The sequence below is a fragment of the Lolium rigidum genome, chromosome 1 (assembly GCF_022539505.1).
Source record: "Lolium rigidum isolate FL_2022 chromosome 1, APGP_CSIRO_Lrig_0.1, whole genome shotgun sequence".
NCBI lineage: Eukaryota > Viridiplantae > Streptophyta > Magnoliopsida > Poales > Poaceae > Lolium > Lolium rigidum.
Genome location: NC_061508.1, coordinates 70,820,812 through 70,843,971, shown reverse-complemented (window position 1 = coordinate 70,843,971; position 23,160 = coordinate 70,820,812). Strand labels below are relative to the sequence as shown.

Sequence of the window (23,160 nt, the reverse complement as noted above, 5' to 3'; positions counted from 1 at the left end):
ATAAAAAAATTGCTTATAGACCAAGGCTCGGTGTAACTCATACTTACTACTTAGTCACATGCAAAGTTAATAGACAAGCTACCTACTACTGAGAGTTTTGCCAGATCGATCGATGGATTGGCCGGCTCTCATGGTCTCACCTGCTCGCGGTGACGGTAGCACGGCAACTCCGGTCAGTCGTGGACAGCTAAAATGTCAAACTCCAACGCATTCTCAGCTAATCCGAAGACAATCTACGAGAGTTCCAAAACTTCACAATATTTATTCATCTTTGACCGCGTCAATAGCGTGTTATTTTACTTCTAGACCAGGGCTCGGTGCATGCTAGTACTCCCGGTTAGCAGCTAGTGTGTGGCAAATCCATAGATGGATTGGAAGGCTCTTGCCTGCTCCACCGCCGTGCTGAGCCTTCTGATCCTGCTGCCATTGAGTGTGTCCGACGACAAGCTTGTCCCCGGCGAGCCACTCTCTCCTGGCAGTACCATCGTCTCCGATGGTGGTGCTTTTGCTTTGGGTTTCTTCAGCCCCACCAACTCCACACCGGCCAGGTTTTACCTGGGCATATGGTACAATGGCATCCCCGAGCTTACCGTTGTGTGGGTCGCCAACAGAGAAACCCCTGCCACGAACGGCACCGCACCGGTACTCTCCTTCACCAATGCCTCCAATCTTGTCGTGTCCGACGGTAACCGTGGTGGCCGAGTCCTTTGGACAACGACCAACGTGGCTGCTGCCCCGGGCTCGACGGCGGTGTTGCTGAACACCGGTAACCTGATTATCCGGTCGTCAAACGGCACTGCGCTATGGCAGAGCTTCGACCACCACACCGATAAGTTACTCCCCGGCATGAAGCTCCACATCAACAAGTACAACAAGAGCCGTGGCGACGAGGAGCGCCTGGTATCTTGGAAGAGCCCTAACGACCCCTCGCCGGGGCGCTTCTCTTGCGGCATCGACCCAGCGACACTCCTCCAAATATTCCTCTGGGACGGGACACAACCGGTGGCCCGTGGCACCCCATGGGCTGGAAACCTGGTGTATAGCCTTGGCCAGAACCACCAAGCGAATGGCAGCACCGAGGTCATCATCTACATGGCCGTTGAGGAGAGCGACCAGGATATCTACTTCAGCTACAGTCTCTCCGATGGTGCCTCGCACACCATGTTAGTGCTGACCTACTCCGGCGAGTTCCAAACCCAGAGTTGGAGCAGCAAAGCATTAGCGTGGGAAGTTCTGGAGAAGTTGCCAGGCCACGAATGCAACCGTTATGGCTACTGTGGTAAGCACGGCTACTGCGACGAGACGACAGGGCCCGTGGCTACGTGCAAGTGCCTTGACGGCTTCGAGCCTATCAATAAGGAGGAGTGGACCGGCAGAATGTTCTCAGCAGGGTGCCGGCGTAAGATGCGGAGAGGGTGCGGTGGAAACTTCTTAGCCTTGCCGGGAATGAAGTGGCCAGATAGGTCTGTGTTGGTCGGCAGGGACAAGAGTACATCCGAGGAGTGTGGGGCAGAATGCAGCCGCAATTGCTCCTGCGTAGCTTACGCTCATGCCAACCGGAGCAGTGGCAGGCCCGGAGGAGATGTGACCAAGTGCCTCTTGTGGGCAGGAGAGCTGTTTGACACAGGAAAGGTAGGAGAGCTCGGCGGCGAGACACTCTTTATCCGCATCGATGGCTCCAATGCAGCAGGACCACATGGTACCATATCTCTCCCTATTTACTCCATGCTTTGCTTTACAAATGTGCTAACACCCATGGTACCAAATAGACTTCTGTTGTTTGACTTACCTATGCAATGTATGCATTGAACAGGTAATACAACAAAGAGAAATGCAGTCAAGATTGTGCTGCCAACTTTAGGAGGCATTGTTCTGCTACTCATATGTATTTCCTTAGCATGGTTCAAATTCAAAGGTACATGTCTATTTATCACCCGGTTGTTTTTAATCCGTCATAAGTCGATCTTCCAATCATAAGTGGACATTGATTGTTTTTCCATTCCATCAAAAGTTTATTTTTACATGTCATGTTCAATGTATATACATGTAATTTGTATCTGTGTGTGCGCGCAAGTAACAATGCATATACATATAAGTTACATTTGTTAGTGGGCTAGTAGTACATATTTACATGTAAATACTACTGTAAGTCTGTTGTAATTTATGCCAAATAAAGAATTTACACATAAAAAGCATCTGGCTCAATCGATATAGCATGCATCCAATGGACAGAAAGAGAGTGTTGACGAATTGGAAAACATTTGGTTGTCAAATAGCCGAAGTGTTTTTCTATCACAATGTTTTTATCTTGCATGCCAAGTCATCGGTATGTTGTTAGGTTTGTTTTGTCCCCGGATGAAGAAAATTGTCATGTGAGATATTTGATGTATGTTTCGTGAGTGCACGAAGGAAAGTAAACAAACATGAAACAAATCTACTAGTCAATTAGAACCTTTTCGTAGGTATACAATGTGCTTACCAGATGAAATAATTATAACATTGTGAAGCAGGCAAGCCCAATAGATGGAGCAAATGCAATAATACAACATTGGACGGTCTGAGTTCCTTCTTTGAACCTGTAGAAGGACACCCTTCACACGATCATGAATTTCCATTTAGGAGACTTGAGGAAATTGCCCTGGCAACACACAATTTCTCTGAAACATATATGATTGGACAGGGAGGCTTTGGAAAAGTGTACAAGGTATGTAGCTCATTTGGTAATTTTCTAGTTTTTTCAAATAATCTATAGAATGAAATGGACTTTGTCAAATACTTACATCCTTGCAATTCTCTAGGGACTGCTAGGGGGGCAAGAAGTTGCTGTAAAGCGGTTAAGCAAAGATTCTCAACAAGGAACACTTGAATTCAAAAATGAAGTTATTCTAATTGCTAAATTGCAGCATAGAAACTTGGTTCGACTTCTTGGATGTTGTGCAGAGGGAGACGAAAAGCTATTGATTTATGAGTACCTTCCTAACGGGAGCTTGGATGCTATCCTTTTTGGTACATATTGTAGCAACACAATACAGTTCTCTTCCAACGAAAGCCCTTTTTCTCTTAGAAGTTCTTCTATTTTGCAGATGATTCACGAAAGTTTTTGCTAGATTGGGAAAAACGGTTTAACATAATCAAGGGGGTCGCTAGGGGACTTCTTTACCTCCACCAAGACTCAAGACTGACCATAATTCATAGAGATCTCAAATCTGGAAATATTTTGCTAGATGAAGAGATGAAACCCAAGATAGCAGATTTCGGTATGGCGAGGACCTTTGTTGATAACCAGGAAAATGCAAACACCCAGCGTGTTGTCGGAACATAGTGAGTATCCATAGAATGAAAGTTCATATTAACATTTGAATATATTCAACTTATATTCCCTAATTATATGATTGGAATGATCAAGTAGTGGCTACATGGCTCCTGAGTATGCAATGGAAGGTGTCTTCTCTACCAAGTCCGATGTTTATAGCTTTGGCGTGTTATTACTCGAAGTTGTAACTGGTTTAAGAAGATACTCCCGCAATCACACAATGAGTCTCTCTAGCCTCATAGTCTATGTAAGTACAACAAGACTTCTCTCAAGGTTCATTTCTAGAAATAGATCAAAATTCTAAATATATTTTTGTATGACAAAAAAACAAAAATTAATATGTTCTTGGTTTTTGCAGTCATGGAGTATGTGGATGGAAGGGAAGACTGGTGAGTTACCAGACTCATCTATCCGAGATACTTGCCCACCTGATGAAGTTCTTCTCTGTGTCCATGTAGCACTCTTGTGTGTCCAGGAAAACCCAGATGATAGGCCACTCATGTCATCTGTTGTGTTTGTCCTAGAGAATGGAAGTACCACGCTTCCTACTCCAGACTGCCCCGCATATTTTGTGCGACGAGACGTTGAAATGGAGCAAATCCTAAATGCTATTGAAAACTCCGTTAATGACTATTCACATTCTGAGATAGAGGGGCGATGATGTAATGATTCTTTAGATTTTGTTATATTGAAATAAGACCTACATGTATAAAAAAAATGTCAAAACATTGTCTAGCTGAACAAAGTAGTGATATGTCAGTTGTTCAGATTATATTTGAATGGCATTACTACCATATTTCTACTCTTGAATTCTTGATATCAGTCTGAACTGAAACTGAGTAGAACAAGATGTTGAGACACTTACAAAAAAATCTAGGACTCGAAGAAAAAAAAACTTGATGTCTAGCTTAACATATTAGTGACATGTCAGTTGTTCAGATTATGTTTGAATGTCAGTTGTTCAGATTATATTTGAACAAAATAGTGATATGTCAGTTATTCATATTTGGTTATATTGAAATCTCTTGATGCTGGCGATTTTAGGTTAGATACAAATGATTAGGTGGTGGTATATTATACTTTTTTCCGTTCTTGCTGTGCGAGTTCATGTTTACGAGCTAAATAACTAGCAAAACAGTCAGATAAGATTAAGGCGCGGCATGATGTGCACATAAGACAAATCATACTTTGACTTCTGGGAGAAGCATGGGTGTTCATATGCAGCTTTGAAGTCCAAAAATGTGCAGCTCGGAAGTATAATCTGCAAGTCATGAAAATGAATGGTATTGAAAATTCCGTTAACAACTATACACATTCCGAGATAGAGAGGCGATGATGTAATGATTCTTTAGATTTGGTTATAGTGAAATCTCTTGAAATAAGACCTACATGTATAAAAAAAATGTCGAAACAATGTCTAGCCGAACAAAATAGTGATATGTCAGTTGTTCAGATTATATTTGAATGTCATTGCTACCATATTTCTGGTCTTGAATTCTTGATATCAGTCTGAGTTGAAACTGAATAGAACAAGTTATTGGGACACTTACAAAAATTCTAGGACTCAAAGAAAAAACAACTTGATGCGGGCGATTTTAGGTTAGATACAAATGATTAGGTGGTGGTATTATACTTTTTTTTTTCTGTTCTTGCTGTGGGAGTTTGTGTTTACGAGCTAAATAAATAGCACAACGGTCAGACAAGATTAAGGCGTGGCATGCTGGGCACATAAGACAAATCATACTTTGACTTCTGGGAGAAGCATGCGTGTTCATATGCAGCTTTCAAATCTAAAAAAGTGCAGCTTTGAAGTATAAACTGCAAGTCATCAAAATGATCAGCTTGGAAGGAAACGCATGTAACATTTTTTTTCTCCGCTTCTTTTTAGATAGCGACGTGGGGCAAGCACAATGAAACAAAAAAGACTTTTCCTAGCATATTTAGATTCTGGTGTCGTATTATTTTTCTGGACTTTCCTTAAGCGCAGACGTACGGGCACGCTAAGGATGGGTACCTACCCTGCAGGGGCAGTGGGGCACCGCCATGGCACTGGAGACGGCGGAGCCAGAGAGCGTGTGAGGAGCCTACCCTGCAGGGGCTCCTCAGTATCTGCTAGCTATTTCAGGTTAGGGCATCTCCAGCGGTTGCGACGCAAACGGTCGCTCGACCGTTTGCGTCCGCTTTGGTCGTAAATGCGTCTGGCACCGTCTCCAGCGGCACGACGCAAAGTGACCGGGCCGTCCGTATGCGCCAGGTTTGCGTCTCGGCGGATGCTGCGCGGACGCGCAAAGTGTCCGCTGCGGTCTCCACCGGGCCCGCCTGGCAGCGAGCCTACATGGAGGGCATCGCTTCCGCGGTCAGCGCTTCCGCGTCTGCGCCGCCATGAATGCCGCAGCTTCCTGTTCTGCGCGTGCACTGGCGGGCGGCGGCTGGGCTTCTGCGCCGCCTTCAATGGCATCGTATCCCGTGCGCGGCCGCCCTTAAAGTCCAGCGGCCGCGTTGCTCCTTCGCCCACAGCTCCACTCGCACCACAACCGCCGCTGCGCCATGGGGAAGAAGAACGACTTCGAGGCCTCCGGCAGCGGCAGCAAGAAGGTGCCGCACCCCGTCATGGTGGGGAGGCTCATGCACGGCAAATGGGTGCCGTGCGACGCCTGGTCCGGCGTGCAGCTGCCTGGCGGCTGGCGGCTCGGCTGCCGCCGGGTGCCCATCCCTCCGGTACCGGCGCGCGAGCACGAGCGGACCAAGGAGATCCGGCGGCGGAGGCGATATCTGCCGGCGGACTTCCTCGCCGATCCGGCGTACGCCATCGACTCGGAGAGTTGGTGTACGTACTGTCCACGGAGACGGACAGCGAGACGAAGGGCGGCTTCATGGGCGGCGGGGATTATCCCTTCGGCCTGCACCGCCGGCTCGTCGTCGGCCAGGCGCCGACGCGTCGTCGGCGGCCGCGGCACAACGACCGCGGGGACGAGGACGACGACGGCGAAGCCTACGCCATGTACGGCGACGGCGAGCGACTATATCGAGGCGCTCGCGTACCATAGCGAGGACGTGAAGGACGGCGGCGGCGACTACGTCGGCCTCGTCTTCCACGAATGGCGGCGAGCCATGGCGGAGGGCCGGAACTCGAGTTCCCCGACAACATGACGGACGACGAGATGGCCAAGGTCGGCCTCCTCGTCTCCCGAGTACGACGCGCCTGTGCGGCCGCCGTTGCCCCGCTACGCCACCGCTGTCATGCCGCCGGGCTCGTCCGCGGATGAAGCCCTTCGACGAGCGCTCCTGGACTCGGCGGCGCCTCCTCCACCGCCGCCACGGCCTTGGGCGCCTCCCCACTGCCGCCACGGCCTTATGGCCGGGCTCCTCATCCGCCGCCACGGCCCGCAGCCACAGGCGCCTCCACCGCCGCCTCGGCCGCAGCCTCCTCAACCTCGAGCACCGCCATCGCGCCCGGCGTACGCTCCCCCGGATGGCTACTGGCCGTGGGACATACCTGAGGTCATCTTGCTCGACAGCGACGAGGAGCAGCACGACCACGATGCGCAGCAGTAGGCGTTTTAGGTCTTTTTTTATGTTTTCAAGTATGTAAGTTATGTTTCAGTTTTTGTAAATTATGTTTCAGTTCAAAAAAATGATTCGTCCTAAAAAAAATGTGTCGTACCGCTGGAGCCACCCCCCGACGCAAACGGACGCGCGGTCGTTTTCGACCAAAAGGGCCGACGCAAACGGACGCGCGCGGACGCTAAAATGCGTCGCGCCGCTGGAGATGCCCTTAGGACGCACTGGGACGTACAGGAATAACCACAAGCACCTTCCGTGCAGGCCGGCCAAAGCTGACCTGCGAACGAAGACGACGCTTCCAGTGGACGGAGGATTGACGACCGGCGGACGAGGTGGCCCAGAGCCCCAGACAGCGCGGAGGATCGCCGCCCTCCGCATCGTCGACTCGTCCGGCTGCTACGCCGGTCGGATGTTGGGCTCGCTCACTAGGGCATCGTCGGGGAGCGCAGAGGAATGGGGCTGATCTATGGTAGACCACTGGGCTGGATTTCTCATAGGATCGGGTAGGGTAGGCGGGCTTGACAGGTTCGCCTTGACAAGCTGCCTGGCCTGGTACTCTCAAAAAACCAGTTTCTTTTCAGCCACTGTGTTGAACCGGTTCAACTGAACATGTGTCAGAGTGTCAGACTTTAGAACTGGCAGTGTTTTGCTACTATATGTGTGTTGATGAATCGCCTGGGCCTGAGTTTCAGATAAACAACTAGTTATTTTCTACCATCTCCACCCTTTCATTCTCGCATTTCTGCCAAAAGCCCCGCACCAGTGGTGGAGCCAGAAGTACAAATTTGTGGTGTCAATTCAAAATTGTGATGTCAAATACATATGCTTCTATGTATATTTTTGGCGCGAGCGCAATATGCGAATTTTCCAAAAAGAAGAGTTATTTGTCGATGTGTTGGTCGTTGGAATTTGAGATGAAGCAGCCCTTTGGAACATGATTGGAGCTAAGATCCCCTTTGACCCTGGTTGAGTTTGAGAGATGTTATTTTCGTTGCTCTCTCCTTTTGGGTGACTTGGGGAATTTGCCTCTGTTTTTCGCCACTCCCCTCTTTCCGTTTCTCAATGCTTGTAACAAACCTTCTACCTAATCAATGAATTTAGCAGCTCTCATGCTAACATTTAAACAAAATTTGTTTAATTAAAAGTTAAATTGTTGAAGCAGCTCTGTTTGATTTTTTTTTTTTTTGCGAAAGAGCACCTATGTTTGATTTGTAGAGCCAAGCGTGTTTTGGCCTCAGCTCGAGGATGGAGATGATGTTGGCCATTCTAAACCCGACTGTCGGCTGGTTGAAGCCAGGAGATCTCCTCTCACCGGCCAACTCCATTATTGTCCTCCCCTCACCCACTGCCGCCGGAGGAGTGCATCGGGCAAAGCATGTACCAGAGGATGGCGGTAGAGATGTTTCAGATTTTAGAACTTGTAGTTTTGTACTACTATATGTTGATGAATCGCCTGGGCCTCAATTTCACATAAACAACAAGTTACTTTTGTTAGAGATGTATAGATCATTTTTACAACGAGGGGTTACTTGAATATTGACATACATGTACATATATTGACCTTTAGTTCCCTGTAAATGATAGTTGCTCGTTCCCAACATGGTATCAGAGCGTACGTAGATTTTATCGCACGTAGCCACTCCATTCTGCTCTGTGCCGCCGACGATAATCTTCCGATAGGTGTGCTTCTTCTTCCGGAGGTCATGCCCAGTTATTGCTACCAAGTCTGGTCGTTGCTGCCCCCAATTTGGTCCCCGGGCGTCGCCAGCATCGCCTCAATGTGGGGTCATCTAGCATTTGTAGATGCATGTGTGTTGTTGATTTGTATTGTAAATCGTGTTTACATAGGAATTTGTATCTATGTATGAAATAATGCTCACATATGAATTTGTTTTAGATGATTACTTTAACTTCTTGTAGTACATATGTGCTACCTCCGTCTCATCTCAGTTCATAGGATTTACACGTATTTCTAGGTTATCAATAACACAAAAGTTATACCATTAGAAAGTAGAACATCTAAGCTTTCTAACGATATATGTTTTGTAATATATATTTTATATTATCATGGTTAAATTTACATTCTAGAGATACACGTAAGCCCTATGAACCGAGAAGAAGGGAGCACGATTGAGATGCATTTTTATTAAATAATGCTCACAGATGAAATAATGCATAGGAAGTACGGTACTTTTCTCATATTTGCTTAGATACAATATTTGCAATGTAGTTGCTTTGGCCCATATTAGGAAACATGATGATTGATGAACCATTTGTGCAAAATAGTGCAATGACTTAGTGTTTCAAAAATGTAGGATGGTGTGGCTTCTGGATAATAATTATAATGTTGAACATCGGGCCTACATGACAGTGGAGAAGATGGTAATATGAATTATCTTCGTGGTTCATATTAGTTTTTTATTTGTTTAGTTCTAATTGATATGTCCTAATACTCTAAATTGTTTGTTTGCGGAAGCTTCAACCCCTACAGATTCGGTCTCATGGGGCCTCCTCGGCTTGTATGCCATACGATAAGTGGTACACATCGTATATCCAGAGGCTATGACTCCTCATGTTCATCTAGCTCTTGAGCCCATCGATGCCAAACCTCAACGTTTCAGGAATCACCACACTTGTCGACGGTGGAGGCCAGAGATACGGACTTTCTATCTCAGGACCAGCGAGATGACCCCTACTATCCAGGATATTTTTATGATCCTTGGACTTCCTATCAAGGAAGAGCCCCTATATATGAGTAGAGATTTTGACAGGTGGCGCCAGCAGATGCATGCGCTTATTTGTATGGCTCCCAATGAGGTTGAAGACAAGAATAAAGATAGAATCCTAGCAGGCTCTACTTAGAAGTAGATTGTAGAAAACTTCACGCATTGCGCTGTTGGAGCTAATGAGGATGTGACCAAGACGTATATACGTGTGGTATGTTATTTCTAGGCCGGACTTTGTTTGCCGATGGCAGTGGTGACATGGGTATACTATATTGGGAACTCGACGTTGTCATCCCTCGTGCAGATCCAGGAAGGAATAGGAGAAGCCTATAAAGAATCCAGCATGGAACCAAAGCCCAATAGCTATGTAAAATAGGTAGGCTGGGCCCATATTAGTAAACCGACATCTATGATATAATCGACCCGAAGGTCGACTCTGAGACCTAGCCCACTATACAAGAGCTTGGAGGAGCCACCGGTAGGGGGACCTAGATTCATAGCACGCACCATCCTTGTAACCCTAATTTCATAATACAATCTCGGCGACTTTGCCCTCGATCGTATCATTCGTCACCTGCCTAGTTTGGTTGACCGGTCTTTGAAATCACTAGCGCTCTCCCTTCCTGAAAACCCAAATCCATCATCAATGGGTATTGATAGAGGACTTTTAAAGTACCCCCAAGTTGATATGAGCCATCCATTTTAACCGATCAAACGGCTCCCAAGGGTTCGTACTCCACAACCAGCCTAGAGAGTACCAACTCAAAATCGCCGGAAAACTCGCGGAGTACCTCCACCGGAGGGGCAGAAAGTTAGTATTCCTCATAATCTGCCCACGGGTAGGTGTATTTTTGTGGTTTTTGTTTGTCTAAGGGGTTTTTTCCCATTAGTTATCCCTGTGAACCATCTCTCTTCTCTCCTGGACAAACCCTAGCACTGGTCAACCTGGCGGCATCGGGGGAAATAGAGGAGGACCCGACCGGGGAGGGGGATGAGGCGCCACGCGGCCGTGGTCTCCAGCCCTCCGATGGATGGGCACCACTCGGCTCAGCGAGGTGGTGGGGAGGGAGGAGCGGCCATGGTGGCCAGGTGGTCGGCTCCCTCGACGGATGCGCGGCGACGGGTGCGGGAGTGGTGCTGGTTGGCTCGCTGCGGCGGCGAGATGATCGGCTCCCACAATGGATGTGCGCCGTCGGGTACGGGAGTGGTGGTGGTTGGCTCACTGCGGCGGCGAGGTGGGGGAAAGGAACGAACGGCCGTAGCGGCAAGGTGGTCAGCTCCCTCGATGGATTCATGCTCCTGCAGGATCGGCAATGGGGCCTACAGGTGTAGTGGCGCCATGGCAAACTACGAAGGGTCTGAGGCAAGGGGACCCGTTATCTCCTATTTTATTCAATATTGTAGCTGATATGTTAGCCATTTTAATTGCACGGGCTAAAGAAGCTGGTTATGTGGGTAGTTTGATTCCCCATTTGGTGGACGGGGGTGTGTCGGTGTTGCAGTACGTTGATGATACAATTATATTTATGGAGCATGACTTAGAAAAAGCGGTTAATATGAAGCTTATTTTGTGCATATTTGAGCAGTTATCAGGATTGAAAATAAATTTTCATAAGAGTGAATTATTTTGCTTCGGCAAAGCATCGGACATGGAACATCAATATAAAGAAATTTTTGGGTGTGCGTCTGGATCTTTGCCACTCAAGTATCTCGGCATTCCGATTCACCATAGAATGCTCCGTAATTCTCAATGAAACCCGGTGGAAAATCGTTTTGCTACAAAGTTAGGATGTTGGCCGGGCAAAATGTTATCCTATGGTGATCACCTTACTCTTATTAACTCCGTCCTTACGAGCCTACCCATGTTCATGATATCTTTTCTAGGGATTCCTAAAGGAGTGAGGAAGAGACTTGATTTCTATAGATCGCGCTTTTTTTTTTGCAATCTGATGAACACAAAAAGAAATATAGATTATCTCGTTGGAATATCATTTGTAGACCGAAGGATCAAGGGGGTCTCGGTATTGAATTCCTTGAATTGAAAAATAAATGTTTGTTAAGTAAATGGATTTTCAAGTTATTATCTGAAGAAGGAGTTTGGCAAGAATTGCTGCATAACAAGTATGTTAAGAATAAGACTTTGTCTCAAGTGGAAGAAAAACCTACCGATTCTCCTTTTTGGAAGGGATTAATGCAGGTGAAAAATGATTTCTTCAAGAGGGGCACATTCAAAATAGGAAATGGGTTGACGGTTAGGTTTTGGGAGGATGTCTGGCAGGGCGAGGTGTCGTTTGCTCAATAGTATCCGTTTCTTTATAATATTGTCCAACGAATGAATGTGTTGGTATCTACGGTTTTGGGTCAAAGTCCTATTAACAATGGTTTTAGGAGACACCTTAATGAACATAAGTGGAATTTGTGGTTAAATTTGTGTGAACGCCTAATGTCGGTACAGTTGACCCATGAAAATGATAAGTTTTTTTTGAAAACTAACAGATTTAGGTTCATTTTTAGTTAAATCTATGTATCTTGATCATATGAACAGACATATTAGATTTTTGCGAAAATATCTTTGAAAGATTAAAATACCCCTTAAGATAAAGATTTTTATGTGGCTTCTTAGTAATAAGGTGTTACTTACTAAGGATAATCTAATTAAGAGAAAGTGAACAGGTTGTCAAAAATGTTATTTATGTGATAATAATGATACGATTGACCACCTTTTTCTTTCTTATCCGTTTGCAAAACTGATTTCGAGAATGATATTTTTTGCTTATAACATTCCTCCTCCAATAAATATCACTAATATGTTTGGTAACTGGTTGAATGGGGTGAATAAGAAAGATAAAGATCATATTCGTATTGTCATTTCTGCAATTTGTTGGTAGAAATGAAATGGTGTTTAATAAATAGAAGGGAACCAATTTTTTGAAGGTTATTCTTCGTGCGGTGCATTGGATCCTTATCCCGGAGGACCAGCGCGATACAGCGTACGCGCCGCCGGCATCGCCACCCCCCACTCTCGCCGCCCCTCCGTCCGCCACCAGGAACACAGCCGGGCAGGGAGCCGGCCCGCCCGGACCTAGATAGAGCCCGAAAGGCCCAGATCTGGGCCCACTATATAAGGGCTTGGAGGAGCCACCGGTAGGGGGACCTAGATTCATAGCACGCACCATCCTTGTAACCCTAATTTCATAATACAATCTCGGCGACTTTGCCCTTGATCGTATCATTCGTCACCTGCCTAGTTTGGTTGATCGGTCTTTGAAATCACTAGCGCTATCCCTTCCTGAAAACCCAAATCCATCATCAATGGGTATTGATAGAGGACTTTTAAAGTACCCCCAAGTTGATATGAGCCATCCATTTTAACCGATCAAACGGCTCCCAAGGGTTCGTACTCCACAACCAGCCTAGAGAGTACCAACTCAAAATCGCCGGAAAACTCGCGGAGTACCTCTACCGGAGGGGCAGAAAGTTAGTATTCCTCATAATCTGCCCACGGGTAGGTGTATTTTTGTGGTTTTTGTTTGTCTAAGGGGTTTTTTCCCATTAGTTATCCCTGTGAACCATCTCCCGTCTCTCCTGGACAAACCCTAGCACTGGTCAACCTGGCGGTATCGGGGGAAATAGAGGAGGACCCGACCGGGGAGGGGGATGAGGCGCCACGCGGCCGTGGTCTCCAGCCCTCCGATGGATGGGCACCACGCAGCTCAGCGAGGTGGGGGAAAGGGAGGAGCGGCCATGGCGGCCAGGTGGTTGATACGTCTCAAACGTATCTATAATTTCTTATGTTCCATGCTACTTTATTGATGATACTCACATGTTTTATACACATTATATGTCATTATTATGAATTTTCCGGCACTAACCTATTGACGAGATGCCGAAGAGCCGATTCTTTGTTTTCGTTGTTTTTGGTTTCGAGAAATCCTAGTAAGGAAATATTCTCGGAATTGGAAGAAATCAACGCCCAGGGTCCTATTTTTCCACGAAGCTTCCAGAAGACCGGAGAAGTAACGAAGTGGGGCCACGAGGCGACGACACGCCAGGGCGGCGCGGCCTGGGCCCTGGCCGCGCGGCCCTGTTGTGTGGGTCCCTCGTGACGCCCCCTGACCTGCCCTTCCGCCTACTTAAAGCCTTCGTCGCGAAAACCCCAGTACCGAGAGCCACGATACGGAAAACCTTCCGGAGACGCCGCCGCCGCCAATCCCATCTCGGGGATTCGGGAGATCGCCTCCGGCACCCTGCCGGAGAGGGGAGTCATCTCCCGGAGGTCTCTTCATCGCCATGATCGCCTCCGGATCGATGTGTGAGTAGTCCACCCCTGGACTATGGGTCCATAGCGGTAGCTAGATGGTTGTCTTCTCCTCATTGTGCTATCATGTTAGATCTTGTGAGCTGCCTATCATGATCAAGATCATCTATTTGTAATGCTACATGTTGTGTTTGTTGGGATCCGATGAATATTGAATACTATGTCAAGTTGATTATCAATCTATCATATATGTTATTTATGTTCTTGCATGCTCTCTGTTGCTAGTAGAGACTCTGGCCAAGTTGATACTTGTGACTCCAAGAGGGAGTATTTATGCTCGATAGTGGGTTCATGCCTCCATTAAATCCGGGACGGTGACGAGAAAGTTCTAAGGTTGTGGATGTCTTGTTGCTACTAGGGATAAAACATCGATGCTTTGTCTAAGGATATTTGTGTTGATTACATTACGCACCATACTTAATGCAATTGTCTGTTGTTTACAACTGAATACTGGAGGGGGTTCGGATGATAACCTGAAGGTGGAATTTTTAGGCATAGATGCATGCTGGATAGTGGTCTATGTACTTTGTCGTAATGCCCTGATTAAATCTCATAGTACTCATCATGATATATGTATGTGCATTGTTATGCCTTCTTTATTTGTCAATTGCCTAACTGTAATTTGTTCATCCAACATCTGTTTATCTTATGGGAGAGACACCACTAGTGATCTGTGGACCCCGGTCCTATTCTTTACATCTGAAATACAATCTACTGCAATTGTTCTTTACTGTTCTTCGCAAACAATCATCATCATCCACACTATACATCTAATACTTTGTTTTCAGCAAGCCGGTGAGATTGACAACCTCACTGTTACGTTGGGGCAAAGTATTTTGATTGCGTTGTGCAGGTTCCACGTTGGCGCCGGAATCCCTGGTGTTGCGCCGCACTACACTCCGCCGCCATCAACCTTCAACGTGCTTCTTGGCTCCTACTGGTTCGATAACCTTGGTTTCTTACTGAGGGAAAACTTGCTGCTGTGTGCATCACACCTTCCTCTTGGGGTTCCCAACGGACGTGTCAACTACGCGCAATCAGTGGTCGGCTCCCTCGACGGATGCGCGGCGATGGGTGCGGGAGTGGTGCTGGTTGGCTCGCTGCGGCGGCGAGATGATCGGCTCCCTCAATGGATGCGCGCCGACGGGTACGGGAGTGGTGGTGGTTGGCTCGCTGCGGCGGCGAGGTGGGGGAAAGGAACGAACGGCGGTAGCGGAAAGGTGGTCAGCTCCCTCGATGGATTCATGCTCCTGCAGGATCGGCAATGGGGCCTACAAGTGCAGTGGCGCCATGGGAAACTACGAAGGGTCTGGGGCAAGGGGATCCGTTATCTCCTATTTTATTCAATATTGTAGCTGATATGTTAGCCATTTTAATTGCGCGGGCTAAAGAAGCTAGTTATGTGGGTAGTTTAATTCCCCATTTGGTGGACGGGGGTGTGTCGGTGTTGCAGTACGCTGATGATACAATTATATTTATGGAGCATGACTTAGAAAAAGCGGTTAATATGAAGCTTATTTTGTGCATATTTGAGCAGTTATCAGGATTGAAAATAAATTTTCATAAGAGTGAATTATTTTGCTTCGGCAAAGCATCGGACATGGAACATCAATATAAAGAAATTTTTGGGTGTGCGTCTGGATCTTTGCCACTCAAGTATCTCGGCATTCCGATTCACCACAGAATGCTCCGTAATTCTCAATGAAACCCGGTGGAAAATCGTTTTGCTACAAAGTTAGGATGTTGGCGAGGCAAAATGTTATCCTATGGTGATCGCCTTACTCTTATCAACTCCGTCCTTACGAGCCTACCCATGTTCATGTTATCTTTTCTAGGGATTCCTAAAGGAGTGAGGAAGAGACTTGACTTCTATAGATCGCGCTTTTTTTTGCAATCTGATGAACACAAAAAGAAATATAGATTATCTCGTTGGAATATCATTTGTAGACCGAAGGATCAAGGGGGTCTCGGTATTGAACTCCTTGAATTGAAAAATAAATATTTGTTAAGTAAATGGATTTTCAAGTTATTATCTGAAGAAGGAGTTTGGCAAGAATTGCTGCATACCAAGTATGTTAAGAATAAGACTTTGTCTCAAGTGGAAGAAAAACCTACTGATTCTCCTTTTTGGAAGGGATTAATGCGGGTGAAAAATGATTTCTTCAAGAGGGGCACATTTAAAATAGGAAATGGGTTGACGGTTAGGTTTTGGGAGGATGGCTGGCAGGGCGAGGTGTCGTTAGCTCAATAGTATCCGTTTCTTTATAATATTGTCCAACGAATGAATGTGTTGGTATCTACGGTTTTGGGTCAAAGTCCTATTAACAATGGTTTTAGGAGACACCTTAATGAATATAAGTGGAATTTGTGGTTAAATTTGTGTGAGCGCCTAATGTCGGTACAGTTGACCCATGAAAATGATAATTTTTTTTGAAAACTAACAGATTTAGGTTCATTTTTAGTTAAATCTATGTATCTTGATCATATGAACAGACATATTAGATTTTTGCGAAAATATCTTTGAAAAATTAAAATACCCCTTAAGATAAAGATTTTTATGTGGCTTCTTAGTAATAAGGTGTTACTTACTAAGGATAATCTAATTAAGAGAAAGTGAACAGGTTGTCAAAAATGTTATTTATGTGATAATAATGATACGATTGACCACCTTTTTCTTTCTTATCCGTTTGCAAAACTGATTTCGAGAATGGTATTTTTTGCTTATAACATTCCTCCTCCAATAAATATCACTAATATGTTTGGTAACTGGTTGAATGGGGTGAATAAGAAAGATAAAGATCATATTCGTATTGGCATTTCTGCAATTTGTTGGTAGAAATGAAATCATGTTTAATAAATAGAAGGGAACCAATTTTTTGAAGGTTATTCTTCGTGCGGTGCATTGGATCCTTCTCCCGGAGGACCAGCGCGATACAGCGTACGCGCCGCCGGCATCGCCACCCCCCACTCTCGCCGCCCCTCCGTCCACCACGAGGAACACAGCCGGGCAGGGAACCGGCCCGCCCGGACCTAGATGGAGCTCGAAAGGCCCAGATCTAGGCCAGGCAGGCGCCGCCCTGAGCCACCACACCGTCCTGGGGCCAAGGAGCCACGCCACCGCCTCGTCGCCACCCGCCGTCGTGCCGCCTGGGAGGAAGCGCCGCCGCCGGAACCCCGCCGACCTGGGAGCACCGCCGCCAGCCCCGCCTAGAGAGGAAATGCGCTGGGTAGAGAAGGGCCTCCGCCGCCGGCACCGCCCAAGCTTTGCCCGGCGGCGGTGACGGGGGGGAGGCTAGAGGAAGGGGGTAGAGGGAGATTAGGGTTGGGCGTCCTGGAGTCGCCCGCGGGGGAGCGACCCGAGGACGAAGCGGTATCCTCGACAAGTCGACTACAGTATGACCCCATCTCTTCTTCTTCTTTTTTCCTTTGAAGACGACGCTTCAAGTGGATGGAGGACAGGGCGTCTGTAACGTCGCTCATCTACGGTCGACAACTGGGCTGAACTTCTCATAGGGCAGGGGGTAGACGGGGCCGATTGGTTCATTTTGACAAGCTCCGTGGGCTGGAAGCCTGGAACAGGGTACCAGTCTTCTGACCTTATTGTGTTCCTAAAAAACAAAGAAAATGAGGAGTGTGGACTTTTGGAGTTCGACCTTATTTTCAATTTTCAAAAAAAAAAAATCTATTATTTTTGGATTAGCTGAGATGTATTCTACAATTTGTGAAATCTTGATACGAAACACCTTGTACTTTGAGCTACACAAAAATGATAAAAGTGCATATCTTAGTATAGTGAACAATGCATATTTTTAAAAATATCAAAATTTATCGCAACTTGTCATTTTTGTGTACTACAAACTATAAGTTATTCAATTTTTGTGTACCATCAAGTATAAGGTATTTAGCATTAAGATTATACTTGGTTGTAGAATACATCTTGATGTACATTCTGATTTTTTTGGAACTTGTAAATGCCGTTTCAGATTTTTTTTTATTCTTCTTAAAGGCCTAAATGGAGGACGAGTTCCAAAGAGAGTTTCCAAGAAAATCCGGATAATTTCAACTTTATATTCTCCCGGTCATTTTTATTTTTATATTCTCAACAAGAAGCAGGGTACCGTACCATCAGAAAGCTCTCTAATCCTGTTGCGTGTGCACTCTTCTCCATTGGACTCTATGTCAGTTCTCAACTTATCATTCCATGTTATCATTCTACGTCAGTTCTCAACTTATCTCGTGATACACAGATGGAAGAAGGATTTGCTGCTCTATGTTGTGGGAGCTAGAAAATATTCCATGTATCCTATTTCCAGAAGCTACAATTAAAATATCCTATTGATGTTTTTTTCTTTCTCTTTTGTCACTGATTGGCAACAGATGGAGGCCAACGGCAAGGCATCTTTAAGATTATATTAAATAATTTGATGCATATGTCTGCATGGAAAAGTTCACTTTAATTATAAGTTTAATTGTTGAAGCAGCTATGTTTGATTTGTAGAGCCAGGCATGATTTAGTCTGAGGTCCAGGGTGGCTATGATGCTGGGCATTCTGCCGTTGAGCTGGTTGTACCCTCCGGCTTTCAAATCAATTCAAGCCAAGAGCTTTGCTCTCTTTTTTTCCTGAAGATGGACCAGTTGGCTATTTGGCAGCAAAATAATTGGTAGCCAGAGTTACTTTGCCACAGACAAAATTTGGAACGACTACAACTAGCTGTCAGCCAGCTGCCAACCAAAAGCTGAAACTGCCAAATACTAGTATCGGTTTACCAAAACATAGGTCCAATAGGACAAGAGATCTAGGCAGAGAGCTGGCAATGGGAAAACAGAAGAGGAACAGGTATATTTTGCGTTGACACAGAACTGCGACCACTACTGCACAAAATGAAACAGACACCAAAGACCAGAATTACAATCAGAAGTTCACTTATCCAACCAAATCTGTGTCTGACAACCCTCAAACCATACATACACACTTCAGAGTTTTATGAGATACCCATCGTGACGGCCAAGGTACCCCTTACAAGGATCTTATGGATAGTATGTATATAGCAAAATCAAAGGACCATACTTTTCGCAACCATTTCTTCGGGTGACACTTCAAGATTGTGTAGGACTGGGCGTCACGCAGCAAAACCATTTCTTCTGCGCATGTAACAATGAGATTAATGACACAGTCATAAGTGATAAGACTATGTGATGTATTCCCATTAGGCAATAAGAGACGGAGTCATGAAGACACATACTGAATTCGCCTTGGTGGCGTAGGACTCCACTCTCTCAGTCCTGGCGTCTTTGCAAGGGGATTCGGTATCTTGTCCATTCCCAGCCTTTTTCTCATCTCTGGCTTTGTTGAAGATGACTGTGAATCCATCAGCAGATGCTGGGTCGTTGACGTCCCATTCGCCAAACTTGGGTAGAGGGCGACCAGATTCCTCCTAGAAAAAAAAGACCATTATCAACGTCAAAGGAAGTAACAGAAAGAGTAACTTATATGAAATCCTACCGTTAAGTAGTTCACAAGAAATTGTTCTCAAATACCAATTAAACCATGGAGTATGTTCATGGTATATAAAAAGAAGATATCTAGTGACTGTGCTGACCCCCTTACCAAATCATCAAGGAGGAAAGAGAGGTTTTGTAAAACAGCCATGAAATGCAATTACTGGAAGTAGTAAATAAATAAAAGAAGCTAGACATGACAGTTAACAGCAAACATAAAAGTGGTATATTAGCTTATTTCTGTTGGTGGAACCCTTGGCATCGCCCTTTTTTGAGCAATGGTGCATAAACTTAGTAAAGTACCCAGAAAACAAAGTAGAAACAAATGATAACTCATGAATTCAGCACACAAAACATGAAATTAGCATGACTAAAGCCCCAGAAAATACTTTGTAAAGCAAGGATGCATATACTTGGTAAAGCACCCAGAAAAATAATGTAGAAACAAATGATAACTAATGGGTCGCGCCCGTGAAACCATGAACTTAGGAATGACTAGAGGCTATTTTCCCCTCAAATGAGGATGAGCTACACAGTGGCATTGGCAACCTATTATTGAAGGCCGACTCCTGTACACACAGCTAGCAACAGGATGTAGGAAATGCAAGGTATGCTTAACACGGTCCGCTAGAAGTTGATTAAGTCATGGACCACTTGGACAAGGCAGACATTCTATTTTCACCAGACATGTATCAGTTGCCCTGCGGAAAGCTGTTGGTGCATTTAAATTAATAAATACAGAACAGGAACATGGATCACAGCCGAGACATGGCTGATAAGCAGGGAAGTAGAGAACCGAACAGGCTACAATTGGCACCCTAAGGGAACAGCAATCTATAAACATTGGTATAAAACCCATATCATGTGCTCCATGACGCACCGCTGATTGATAAGGTGAATATACAGTATTACCATCCTAAACCCGTAATCATGCAGCCAGCGGAACTTAGTTTCAATTCGGTTTAAACGGTGCCAGCATTCTTAAGTTACATTGTGTAGCACGAACCCTGGATGGTCACCGATGCACCAAACCATGAATTATCGTCTGGGGAACTGGTTTTGCTGGAAAAAGAAAGAACTTTTTTGTGGCCTTGAATGTTTGATCAGCAAGACCCTATGTGGCAGCCTAGAGAATGGCCAAGCTAAGCTGTCAAGGAGCGATACCGGAACTATGGCCTCGCGCGCAAGCCCACAGCAAAACCCGGTGGATCCTGCCGCTCCTCCTCCTCGCGTTTGATCCAATCAAACAGGAGCCGAGCAGAAACGACGGATTACATGCGTAGTATATAGTAGAAATAAAGGCACGACCGAGTCGTGGATGCTACAAGATGCATATGCGTATTGGGCGGAACCAGAAAAGAGGTGGCTGGGTTGATTGGACTGGAGGGAGGGAGAGGCCCATAGGAGGTTCCCTCCTGTGTGCTCCGATCAGTCGTCTGAAACGCACGCACGGCAGTACTCCTCTTCCGCCCTGCCCGCAACTCCCCTCACACGATTTCTCCCACGAAACAAATCAAGAACATAAACTGTGATCCAAGCTAGCAAACAAATACTGAAATTGCAAGAAAAGCTTGCTGGAGCCGGTCGATCTAGGCGCGGGGAGGTGGACTTACCGACATGGATGGATGGATGGAGCGCCGGCGTCCGAGCCCGATCCGCGGCGGCGGAGGAGGAGGGGAAAGTTTCGGCGGTGGCTGCGGGTGGGAGGAGGGGAAAGTGAGGGGGATAAGGGCGAGGACCGGAGACGGCGAATGAATCGGAAGTGGAAAGCTGATTGACGGATTTATACCTCGCCTCGGCGAGAAGAAAAGATCTTTTCTTTCGTTCGCTTCTCCGTTTCCGTGGCTGGCGCATGTGAGCGGCGCGGCGTGCGGGGCCCGCGTGTCGGCGACGGAGCGGGGACAGAGTGGAAACGCGCGCTGCACGTCGGTGTAGCCGCGCTGGCGCTCCGAATCTGGCGCCCTTGTTTACTCTGCTGTGCTCGCAGACAGAACAAAGCACCCCAGCTAAGCTCCTGTAGGATTGTTTTGTTTGCGGTTACTAGCTGATAAACCTACTTTGTCCTGACACTGGTACGTACTCAGGGTGACTGTGATAGTCAGAGAAACATTTTGTTTTGATCCACCCGGATACAAGGATTCAAAAAAAAAATCAATCCTAACGGTTCGACGCGAACGGGCCGACCCATTTCAATGGGCGGCGCTCGGCGGTGAGCAAGAAGAGCCGATGAGGATGTCATGAAGCAGCCATCGCCGCCTTGGAGCTGGAGGTGAACGAGTGGCGGGGCATCACCGTGCAGCTGCATGCGCTCGCGCAGGGACGACACACCGCCAGTGACGAGACACCACGCCGAGTTGTACATGCACAAGCCCCTATGCGCCTCCTCCCACGCCCCCCTTCATTGTCATCATGGACCCAGCGGGCGCCGCAAGCGTCAGCCCCTCCATCGTTGCCACAAACAGCTGGCCCGCCCCGTCGCAGGCCCCTCCAGCGTCTCCATGGGACCCATGGCCGACGCCAGTGTTAGCAGCCCTAGCTCCGGCGTCTCACATAGTCCCGTGGCCACACCGGAGCTCGTCGACCTGACCAACGGTGACGAGGACTAGACGATGCAGAAAACGATGGAGACTAGGGTTTCTTTTTTTCCATTTTATGTTTTTTTTGTTATTTTTGCCCTACGTAAATTAATTTTCATTATATTTCATTTTGTGAAGAAAAAAGAAATGGGTCTGCCGATGGGTTTGTCCATGACCTGAACGGACAAGGTGGAAAAATAGCTGAATTTGTGTCCGCGGCCCGAGACAAATAAAGCAGAATAGTCACATTTTATCTCTGAAATGAATCGGATCGATGTAGATCATGCCATCAGCTGCTGTTTGACCTTGCAGTTTTCATACGTTTTCTTCTATGTGAGACGAAATCTCTTACATTTTCACCGTAGCGTTTCTTCTTGGTTGATTGCATCGTGGGTTGGTCCAGCTCACAAACCGTTGTGCTGACGAGGCTGCTGGAGGGAGGGCTGAGTTCAATCTCCGGGGGCGTGGCCACGGCACTCGTGTGCTGGCTGGCTAATGCTGTATTGGTTTCAGAGGACTAGGTCAAAGTCTTCCTCTACACAATGGCCCATCCGTGACAGGTCCGCACACGTCACTGCTGATCGTTCTGCTATCTTCTTCAAAACAACTTTTCATCGGCATGTCATTTGAGCTGATATGTGCATAAGAAGATACAATTGTTAGGACCGAAATAAGTTATTTGTTACATTTTTATTGTCCACCTTTTTCATATAACCTACAATTTACGGTATTATTATTGAACAGCAAAAACAACATTTTTGCACAAAATATACACGTATATGTTAAGAAAGGGCCTTTTGAAACCTTTCTATTCTAATTTCAGTTAGTTCTTTTTCTTTCAAACTTTAGGCCCTCGACGCTTGGGAACCAAGCGCCGCGCACTATGCGCACAACCACAATTTAACATAGCAGGATGCCAACAGGCCAAAGCCTACAAGGGGAAAACGGAAGCCTCCTTCTCGCCTTGTGACAACAATCTTCACCATCATCATCAACCACAGTTCAATCATCCATGACCAATCCACAATGGATTACGCCAAAGCCTTCCCTCCCGACATAGTCGTTTGACTTTGATGGCTCAATATTCCCATCACCAATGACTTAGCCATCCAATGTAAAAAAAAAAATTAGTCACCACTTCTTTTGATAGTGATAGTCAATTGC

The 23,160-nt window shown here is 46.3% G+C and overlaps 2 protein-coding genes across 2 annotated transcripts; one reads left to right on the top strand and one right to left on the bottom strand.

The window, feature by feature from the left end:
• The first annotated feature begins 366 nt into the window (after positions 1-366).
• Positions 367-3,974, top strand: LOC124675419 (putative G-type lectin S-receptor-like serine/threonine-protein kinase At1g61610). Its single transcript, XM_047211498.1, has 7 exons — positions 367-1,699; positions 1,814-1,915; positions 2,511-2,704; positions 2,799-3,006; positions 3,084-3,321; positions 3,410-3,560; positions 3,672-3,974. Exons 1-7 carry the CDS (start codon positions 367-369, stop codon positions 3,972-3,974), a joined length of 2,529 nt encoding a protein of 842 aa, XP_047067454.1.
• A 14,853-nt stretch (positions 3,975-18,827) lies between these two features.
• LOC124675409 (protein NOI4-like) lies at positions 18,828-21,091 on the bottom strand. The gene is made up of 3 exons (XM_047211489.1): positions 21,034-21,091; positions 19,165-19,356; positions 18,828-19,063 (listed from the first exon to the last, which is right to left on the bottom strand). Exons 1-3 carry the CDS (start codon positions 21,037-21,039, stop codon positions 19,019-19,021), a joined length of 243 nt encoding a protein of 80 aa, XP_047067445.1. The 5' UTR covers positions 21,040-21,091; the 3' UTR covers positions 18,828-19,018.
• Between the last annotated feature and the right edge of the window lie 2,069 nt (positions 21,092-23,160).